This window comes from Amaranthus tricolor, chromosome 16 (genome assembly GCF_026212465.1).
Source record: "Amaranthus tricolor cultivar Red isolate AtriRed21 chromosome 16, ASM2621246v1, whole genome shotgun sequence".
In the NCBI taxonomy this organism is placed as follows: Eukaryota; Viridiplantae; Streptophyta; class Magnoliopsida; order Caryophyllales; family Amaranthaceae; genus Amaranthus; species Amaranthus tricolor.
This window is the reverse complement of record NC_080062.1, coordinates 7484338-7494421: the sequence shown is the minus strand read 5'-3', so window position 1 is coordinate 7494421 and position 10084 is coordinate 7484338. Positions and strand designations below refer to the sequence as shown.

At 35.1% G+C, this 10084-nt stretch overlaps 1 protein-coding gene across 3 annotated transcripts; it reads left to right on the top strand.

Moving 5' to 3' along the window:
* Positions 1 to 1428: 1428 nt before the first annotated feature.
* On the top strand, positions 1429 to 8756 carry LOC130802794 (DNA-directed RNA polymerases IV and V subunit 2-like). Of its 3 annotated transcripts, none has more exons than XM_057666867.1 (10): positions 1429 to 1608; positions 1841 to 1936; positions 2204 to 2381; positions 2865 to 3368; positions 3602 to 3814; positions 4014 to 4918; positions 5057 to 5360; positions 6093 to 7025; positions 7141 to 7412; positions 8127 to 8756. In XM_057666867.1, the coding sequence occupies exons 4-10, from the start codon at positions 2865 to 2867 to the stop codon at positions 8626 to 8628; spliced, it is 3633 nt and encodes a 1210-aa protein (XP_057522850.1). In that variant the 5' UTR covers positions 1429 to 1608; positions 1841 to 1936; positions 2204 to 2381; the 3' UTR covers positions 8629 to 8756. The 3 variants fall into 3 exon arrangements, with proteins under 3 accessions (XP_057522850.1, XP_057522851.1, XP_057522852.1); XM_057666868.1 differs by having other exon boundaries at positions 2055 to 2381; XM_057666869.1 differs by lacking the exon at positions 2204 to 2381.
* The last annotated feature ends 1328 nt before the right edge of the window (positions 8757 to 10084 follow it).

Genomic DNA, 10084 nt, shown 5'->3' with positions numbered 1-10084 from the left:
ATAATAAACACGAAGTTAAACTAAAAAAATAAATTGTGTCACTAGCTGAAACTTACCAAATTAAATAACATTTTTAATTAACAAAATAATAATATTAATTGATATTTGACGTTTAAATGTCATAAATCAAGTGATAATTTGTCTATAATTTAGTAATTACAATTTAAATGTTATTCCTTCTACCAATGAGCATGAATTCGATCTGAAATATACATTTTTGATAGGCTACTTACCAAAATTCATTAAATAATTGTTTTAATTAATGAAATAAATAGAATTACTTGATAATTGATGTTTCAATTCCATAAATCAAATGATAATATGTCTTCAAAATTAGTAATTACAATTTTAATATGAATCCTTCTACAAATGAACATGAACATTTATAATTTCTATATTATTTCTATATTATAAAAAAAAATCATATAATCTTCATAAAAATCTAGAATTATAAAAGCGCCTAAATTTATAATAAATACCATCAAACTCATCACAAATCACCAAATAATAATAAACAATATAGATAAACTTAGGGTTTATACTTTTTTCGAAAAATGAACAAATCAACTTATAAATTGATTTTAGGTAGTTTTATTAGAGAGAGAAAATGAAGAGAGAGTATTCTGATTTAAGGAGAGAAAAATTAGCACTTTTATTTTTATTTTATTTTTGGGCAGGAAGTAACTGTAGCAGTTACCGTGTTTCAGTGTGAAAAGTGGATAATGGAGATATAGGTAGTACTACTAGGGGTGTTCATAATCGGGTACTCAGTATTTCGGATACCTGGTAGTCGAGTACCTATTTTAACGGCCTGTGTCCTGTCCCAATTTATTTGGGTACTCGTATATCGGGTACCTGGATAAATCGGGTCGGGACACCGGGTAACCGATTTCATTTGTGGCATTTTCTAGAATAATTTGTGAAATCGGTACAAAATTCTTTTGACAATAATTTTGCAATTTATTTTCAAATGGAAATTGGTATAATATTTATTGAAATTTTATTTTCACATGGTACAAAATTTGTAGAATTGGTACAAAATTAATTAGCAATTTATTTTTAAATGAAAAACAGCGGAAGCAATAAAATTCAAAATGGAAGGAAACTAAAAAGTGAGACATAAAGGTCGACAATATTTGCTTTGTATTTGCCAGTGGAATTATACTAAAGAAAAATTCCCCTTAACGGGTCAACGGGTACCCATTGTAATTTAGTTTGCGGCCCATAACCCGATCCGATTAAGGCTTTTTGGTGCCCGACCCAAAACATATAAATTTTCTAAAAAAAGGACTTGCCATTTAAGATGCGGATCAGCGAGTTAATGAAACGGATCAAACGGATTGGGTATTTTTGAAGAGCACTAAGTACTACCTAGTCCATATGCACATTTTCGATCAAGGCCCTCTTTATTCTTAGTCCTTGTGTACACAAAAGGCCAAAATTGATGTTTTTATAGCTATTGGAACGCTGAATTTGTATTTTTTTCACTAATCACTCCAAAGTGAGACTTCTGTAGCTTTGTGTGACTAAAAACTTGAAGAGAGTGACAGAAGTCTCCAAACAATCCTCCTTTTCTCGATTTACGCTTAATTCTCAATCTTGTTGAAGGTATCTCTCTTTTCGTTTGTTGGGTTCATAGTTTTGATAAAAAATTTTCTTGAGATGGGTGTTCTTTATCTTCAATTTTTGGTAGAGTAATGAAGTTTGGGAATTTGGGATTTCTTTTTTGTTCAAAATTTGTCATATTGTCATTATTGTTGATGATTTGTATTTTTTGTTGGGTATAAAGGTTAGATTATAAAAAGGAATTTTTAGGGTTTTACATGTTTGCTTTTGGCAGGAAATCTGAGGTTTTGTAAGCTTACAATTTCCCCATTTTTGGGTTGAGAAACAATTGATCTTCTTTTCTTCTCATTGAGGAGTCTGATTTTCTAAGGTATCTTTATATTCTCCTATTTTACATCTTATCTTTACGTCTACTTTGTGAGTTTCTGAACATGGGTTTTTGTTTTAATGAATTTCTTTGAATGAGAATGTTTTTATTTTCTTTGTAGATGAAATTTCTGAGCATTGTATTGTTTTGTCAAATGGGAATGCTCTCTTTTACATGATGGGTAGTTTAGTGGTGTTGCATGTCTTGTTTTTGTTGAATTTCGTCCATTAATTCCATTATGCGCCTTCTTCCGACCACTGCTGCTGCCAGCTGCTGGTTCTCTACTGCCGAGTGCCCACTTCTGCTGCCCTAAAATTATATACTCGCAAGGACTACTGCTGACGACCTGCCGTGAAGTCAAACCACCAGGTGACCAGGACCACGGCCAGACTGACAGACTACCAAGACCAGTAGACCACCTGCCGTGTAGGTTTCAATCCAATTTCAGGTATTAAATTGTTTTTTAGAAATCCCCCCAAAATTAAGGGTTTTTTTTTTTTTTTTTTTTTTTTTTTTTTTTTTTTTTTTCAAATTTCAATATAGTTTCTTTAATATGTTTTTTTGATTTGTGAATCAGTATGTGTATGTTATTGTTTGTGAATTGTGATTTGTGGAAGTGGCATGTTAGTATGTTATTGTGAATTGTGATTTGTGGAAGTGGAGTGTTAGTATGTTATTGTGATTTGTGAATTGTGAATGTGTATGTGTTTGGTAAATTGGTAATGAGAAAGTGTGATTGAATGTAATATGTGTTTGATACATGTTATTTAGAGGAATGAAAAAGATTACAGATGTCCTTTGATGATGTACTTTTGCATTTGTGGATCTCAAACTTTATGTATCTCATGCTACATCATTATTGTGATTTGTGTAGATTTTCTAGGTACTTATGTATTCTCTGATCTCTCTGATGTATGTTAACTTTCTACAGATGGGACTTGAGGGGAAAGGTGGACTAGGAAGCAGTAGCAATGGTAAAGAATTGTTTGATGATATTGACATGGAGATGTTGTGGGACGATGAAGATTCAGAGGATGATGTTGATGTCATGGACATGGATTTGCATGATCTTGGTGAAGTTTCCTTGATGAACTTTTGTAAGAAAGCTTCATCAGCCTTCTTTAAGCAATATGGTCTCATCAATCATCAAATCACTTCATACAATACCTTTGTCCGCAGTGGTATTCAGAAAGTGTTTGATGCCATTGGTGAGATTACCATCAATCCAGGTTATGATCCGTCAAAGAAGGGCGAGGACGGATGGAGATATGCTTCAATCAGATTTGGGAAGGTGGAGCTTGAGCGTCCAATGTTTTGGACAGGGGAGAAGTTCCACGCTGATGGTGGTAAAGATTACATCAATTTGCTTCCCCGACATGCTCGCCTTCAAAACATGACTTATTCGGCAAGATTGAAAGTTGAGACTCACCTTCAGGTTTGTCAAAGTAGTGCCTTTTCCATTACATAAATTCTTGTGTGAAACGGTCTCATCTTGAGACGCACTTCACACATGGGCTGAATTGCCCAACTAATACAATGATCGTACCTTTTGGGTTGCTATATTTTGTCTTGTTTTTAAAAATAATTATTGTTGGTGCATGTCATTTTACTACATTTATCATTATCTTTTTTTAATTTTTATCTTTGTGGCTTGTGTTTGTTTATTAGATTTATTCACAAGAGAAGGTCAAAAGTGACAAATTCAAAACTGGGAAGTCCGAGTATGTAGACAAGAGGATACTGAAAGATGTTACCACTGATGTCATTGTTGGAAGAATCCCAGTAATGGTAAAGTCTGATATCTGCTGGATGAGTGAAATTGAAAAAGGTGATTGTGAATTTGATCATGGTGGCTATTTTATAGTCAAGGGTGCTGAGAAGGTAGATACTTTTTCCTCTTGTTGGATTTTTGACAAATTCAATAATTAAATTTGCAAAAGAAATTGAAATGCAAATTCTTTTTTGGCTTTATGCGTCATTAAGGGCACAACCGCACAAATTTAATTTGTTTCTACTCTTGTTTATGTTTTTTCTCTTTGATTTGTGCTGACTTGAGTAATTCTGGATATGTTAACTTCAGGCATTCATTGCACAAGAACAGAGCTGCTTGAAGAGGCTGTGGATTTCTAATGATCCCTACTGGAAAGTGCAATATCGTTCTGAGTTCAAGAGGAGAAGGGTGCATGTTAAATTAGTGGAGAACCCGAAAGCTGAAAATATCCAAGGAGGAGAAAAAGTCATTAGCGTGTACTTCTCAGTGGTGGAGGTTCCTATTTGGATTCTTTTCTTTGCCCTGGGTGTGCAGTCGGACAAGGAGGTGGTGGAATTGATTGATTGTGACACTGATGATGGTCGCATAAGTAATATTCTGTTTGCGTCAATCCATGATGCTGACGAGAAGTGTGAGGGCTTTCGTGTCAAACCCAAGGATATGGATTTTAGTCCCAGAGCTATGGAGTTCATCGACAAAGCTGTACGAGAAAGCAAATTTCCTCCTGAGGAATCCACTAGAGAATTCATTGATACTAACCTTTTCCCTAGTCTTTCGGGAAACAAGCAGAAGGCCCGTTTTCTTGCATATATGGTGAAGTGTCTGTTGCAAGCATTTTCAGGAAGGAGAAAGTGTGATAATAGGGATGATTTTCGAAATAAGCGACTGGAGTTGGCTTCTGAGCTGTTGGAAAGAGAACTTAGGGTCCACATGAGGCATGCTGAGAAGCGGATGGTGAAAGCTATGCAGCGGGACCTTTATGGGGACCGTGATTTGCATGCTATTGAGCATTACTTGGATGCATCAATAGTCACAAATGGTCTGACAAGAGCCTTTTCCACTGGGGCATGGGCACATCCTTTCAAGAAGTCAGACAGGGTTTCTGGTGTAGTGGCAAATCTGAGGCGAACTAATCCGTTACAAAGTATTTGTGATATGAGGAAATCCCGTCAACAGGTTTCGTACACAGGAAAGGTTGGGGATGCCCGATATCCGTAAGTATTCATAGCTCATCACATACTTTGCAAAGTATTATTATGTGTTGATTACATTCTAAAACTCATGTCTTCAATTAATTTGCTAATCTATATTACATTGAAACAATTCATGAAGATACCTTTATATGATTTCAGACATCCCTCTCATTGGGGAAAACTCTGCTTCCTGTCTACCCCGGATGGTGAGAACTGTGGTCTGGTGAAGAATATTGCTGCAACTGGACTTGTCAGTAGCAATATTATGAAGGAGGAATACCTATTACTTCTTGACACGATGGTTAACTGTGGAATGGAGAAGCTAGTAAATGACACATCTACATCGCTGAGTGGAAAAGACAAGATTCTAGTTGATGGTGAATGGGTCGGAGTGTGTGTAAATTCCCTCTCCTTTGTTCAGGAATTAAGGAAAAAGCGTCAGAGGCGGCGTTTGCCAAGCCAGGTACCCTGCCATATTAGCTCTTGAGTGAAAAGCTAATATACTGTGCAGTCTGAATTATCATCGCTTTGGTGATAACTGTTTTGTTGTTCTACGTGTAGTGCAATTTTTTCTTTTGACTATATATTTCCATTCCATTGATTCATAAAGCGATGTTGGAATTAAGGCTTTGGCGATTGGTATTGTTGTTGATTCTTGATCCCACATTTATGGATCTGGTTTGCATCACTTCGTTGTTGAACTCAATAAGTAGGATGGGCTTTTAGACCCCTATGTTGCTCAATTTTTTTATGTATGCATATCTTGTAGGAAAAATTACCAGGAGTATCAATTTTTGATTAACCATGAATAATACAAACTAATACAAACTACTTAGGGGGTGTTTCCCTAGAATATCCCTAATATGTTAAAAATCAATCTATAGGAGATTGTGACAAAAAAAAATTGGTAAATTAGTTAATAAAATAAAGTTGGTATTATTTTAGGAAAAAAAACCCCCTAAGATGGTGTTATTCGTAGGGAAATAAGCAAAAAAATTTTTTATTCTTGGTAATTTTTCTTATCTTGTATTGTGAGTGTACCTCACTCTTTTCTATTCTATGACACTTGATAGTTCTTTTTTTTGATAATAATATCTGCTGGATTTGGAGTTTTAAACTACGCTCTGTCCATCTTATCCACAATTCTCTGTGTTGTAGTGTTAAATGGAATTTGCATTTTTGTTTGTTCTTTTAGGTTGAAATCAAACGAGATGTTCAGAATGCAGAAGTGCGAATATTCTGTGATACTGGGAGAATTCTTCGACCCCTTTTAGTAGTTGAAAATTTGAAGAAGATAAAGTTATTAAAAGGGAGTGATTTTTCTTTTGAAACACTTCTAGACAAAGGAATTATTGAATTGATCGGGGCGGAAGAGGAAGAAGATTGCCACACTGCATGGGGAATTAAATTCCTCTTCGAAGATAAGGGAAAAGACGTCAAATACACTCACTGTGAGCTTGATATGTCCTTTTTATTGGGTATAAGTTGTGGTATCATTCCCTTTGCCAATCATGATCATGCTAGGAGGGTTTTATACCAATCCGAGAAGCATTCTGGACAAGCTATCGGATTTTCCAGCACAAACCCAAATATTAGAGTCGATACCTTGTCCCACCAAATGTACTACCCTCAAAAGCCGCTTTTCCGATCTGCTATTTCTGATTCTCTCGGAAATTCATTAGGCAATCAAATACTTCCCAAGGCAGAATTTTTTAATGGCCAAAATGGCATTGTGGCTGTGAACGTGCACCTAGGGTACAATCAAGAAGATTCGATCGTTATGAATCGTGCTTCCTTGGAACGAGGCATGTTTAGAACTGAGCATATCAGGAGCTACAAGGCTGAAGTTGACAACAATGAATCATCTGATAAGAGGCGTAAGTTTGATGACACTGTTAGTTTTGGGAAAATCCAGAGCAAAATAGGACGTGTTGACAGTCTTGATGATGACGGATTTCCATTTATTGGAGCAAACTTGCATAGTGGAGATATTATTATTGGCAGGTGTGCAGAATCTGGGGCTGATCATAGTGTCAAACTGAAGCATACAGAACGAGGAATGGTGCAGAAAGTCGTCTTGTCAGCTAATGACGATGGAAAGAATTTTGCTGTTGTATCGCTTAGACAGGTAATAAAAGCTTCGAAAGCTGTCATAATTTGTGGGTGGGATGAGAATTTCGCCGTTTATTTTTGCGATGCGAGAAATGTTTAAAATGTTGCATGCCGTGTGTCCATTTATGCAGGTTCGTTCACCTTGTCTTGGTGACAAGTTTTCATCCATGCATGGGCAAAAGGGTGTCCTGGGTTTTCTGGAGTCTCAGGAGAATTTTCCGTTCACAAAACAAGGGATAGTGCCGGATATTGTTATCAATCCGCATGCGTTTCCCTCTAGACAAACTCCCGGCCAACTTCTGGAGGCTGCCTTAGGGAAAGGTATTGCTTGTGGTGGCACATTGAGATATTCGACCCCTTTCTCTACTCTTTCAGTTGAAGCCATAACAGAGCAGCTTCACAGGTTAGAAATTCATATTTCGAGTATACTATTGTTGATCAAAAAGATAAGTAAATGTTAAGAAGATACTTTAGTTAGTGATTTTTATATTAGGGGCTACTACATGAAGTCTAAAAAAGTTGTACAAGTATCTAGTGATAGAATATAGAACATCAATTTTGTAGATTTTAAAGAGATTCTGATGCTTCTGCTAAGATAAAGTTTGTTAATACTTTGCTTATGGTCGAGTCTAGTAGAGACCTTGATGGTGTGAACTAAAGGGTATATCGGGTCGTTTTAAAATCTCTTGTGTCCACATTGATTTTTACGTTATTTTAAATTCATTTTGAATTGGTGTTCGGTTATAAGGTAGGGTAAATATCGGGTCATCAGGTCTGTTTTGAACACTTGGCGTGAACATTTCTCCTCCGTTTCCTTGAGTTTGCTACTTAGGGGATTGACGCAAATATTGAGAAGTTGTTTGATTGTGTGTAGAATAAGAGAAAATATTTGAATTGTGTGGATGATTCTAAAATAGAGAAGCAACGTGAGGATGAAAACTAAAAAAAGCGGTGAGGAACATTGCGATAAAGAAAATGTATCAAATTAAGTGAGACGGACAAAAATGGGAATTGCGGATGGAGGAGAATTTAATTTACACGGATTGTCAAGAGGACAAAAAAGCATGTAACTTCTCAATCACATATTTATAGTCATCACTCATCACAATGATTGCAGGGCTGGATTCTCGAGATGGGGGAACGAAAGGGTCTACAATGGTAGAACAGGCGAGATGATCCGCTCCCTTATATTCATGGGACCTACCTTCTACCAGCGTCTGATTCATATGGCGGAAGACAAAGTAAAGTTTCGCAACACAGGCCCTGTCCATCCTCTGACTCGTCAGCCGGTGGCAGACAGGAAACGTTTTGGAGGCATCAAGTTTGGGGAGATGGAGCGGGATTGTTTGATCGCTCATGGTGCTTCAGCCAACCTTCACGAACGGCTCTTCACTTTGAGCGACTCGTCCCAGATGCACGTTTGCAGGAGGTGCAAGAACTTAGCAAATGTGATCCAGAGGGCAGTTCCCGGAGGCAAGAAGATCCGAGGTCCATACTGTAGATTCTGCGAAACTCTAGACGATATTGTGAAGGTGAGTGTTCCGTATGGTGCAAAATTATTGTGTCAGGAACTGTTTAGCATGGGTATTTCTCTTAGATTTGAGACTGATCTTTGTTAATCCTTCACTAATCTTCTGCTGTTAGTGTTTATCTGTGTAAAATATCTAAATCTGGTAATCTGCTACTTGTATTTTGAATCTTTGAAATTGTGCTGTCAAAATAATGTGGTTGTTTTTAGGACATGACATTATTGTGCTGATTCTGATTAGCCTAATAATTTTGCCGCTCATTTTAATTTTAGAAAAATTTAGAAAATAATCCAACATTTCACTTATCTGCTGTGAAAGTTTAAATATTCCCGCCTGTTCATTATTTTTAATAATCTCGTCGTTAATTGGTTTGTGGTGGTTTAGGAGGGGGGTTGTGGTGGTTTAGGTTATTAGATATGCCGGAAAAAAAGACATACAAAAGGTTGGATTATTAAAAAATAATCTAAAAATGGGATTATTTGCGGCGGGTAAGTGAAATGTTGGATTATTTTTCGACCTTTTTTTTTTATTTTAAAAGCAATGTAGCATGCATTTTTGTTTGGAAAATGACCTTTTTAGGATTTTGTTTTGAAAAATTGATGATGATCTGGAAGGTAGAGGTGGTAAACGATATGAAATATTCAGATTTAGAGGTCGGGATGGCAGAAAACATAAATTAATGGAGAAAGGGAATCGATGTAGATGACTATTAAAACTAATATTAATTTTTGTAGTTGATTTTAATCTTTTGGGATTTAGACTCTTGCATAATTATTAGGCTTAGTTATGTGCGTCTTATTTAAGGAAAATTTAAGTATAAATTTGAGAAAATAAGTTTCTTTCATAATTTCAAACAAGGGAAATTAGGTGAATGTTTATCATGTAAAGTATTTTACTGTTTTAAAAAAGAAATTGGTCTTACAAGTTTAAATAAAGATTAAAGGTTCAATTAAGTGAATATTTATTGGAAAATTAAAGTCAATTAAGAAACTAAAACTAATAAATTATAGAATTAAAGTAAATATTTTCTTTTCATTCTTTGTTATGTCATATTTTTGCTAAATTTTCCATTTTTCCTAACTATATTTGTATCAGTAATTATCCTACATTTATATGATTCTTCATTTGTCATTATCATTTTATAGTAAAGCATGCCAATATTATACTCCGGTTGTAAAGAAGAATATAAACAATGGATATATATATTTAAAAATCTTCATAACTTAAGTATATATTATTATTATTATTATTATTATTATTATTATTATTATTATTACTTTCTGAAAGAGAGCAAAAATAATTGACTAGTAATGACATGTGTCACATTCTCTATTGTTTAACACATTTATTGATATTTGATACGCTTCACAATAGTGTGTAACCGATGATGTATCGGTAAATAACGATTATTTACGAAAGTAGTAAATCACCTTTATAAGTCCTTATTCTATAAGGCTTTTGAGATTTTATATTATTTTTTTCTTATTATGTTTATTTGAATATTATATATTTTGTCTTTTTGTAGTTATTTGCAAATAACCATTAT

Bases quoted from the DNA above. Each gene is read 5' to 3' on its own strand.
- LOC130802794 (XM_057666869.1), top strand. From the start codon at position 2,865: ATGGGACTTGAGGGGAAAGGTGGACTAGGAAGCAGTAGCAATGGTAAA. The intron at 3,369-3,601 runs GTTTGTCAAAGT...TTTGTTTATTAG, and splicing joins AAGTTGAGACTCACCTTCAG to ATTTATTCACAAGAGAAGGT. The intron at 5,361-6,092 runs GTACCCTGCCAT...TTGTTCTTTTAG, and splicing joins GGCGGCGTTTGCCAAGCCAG to GTTGAAATCAAACGAGATGT.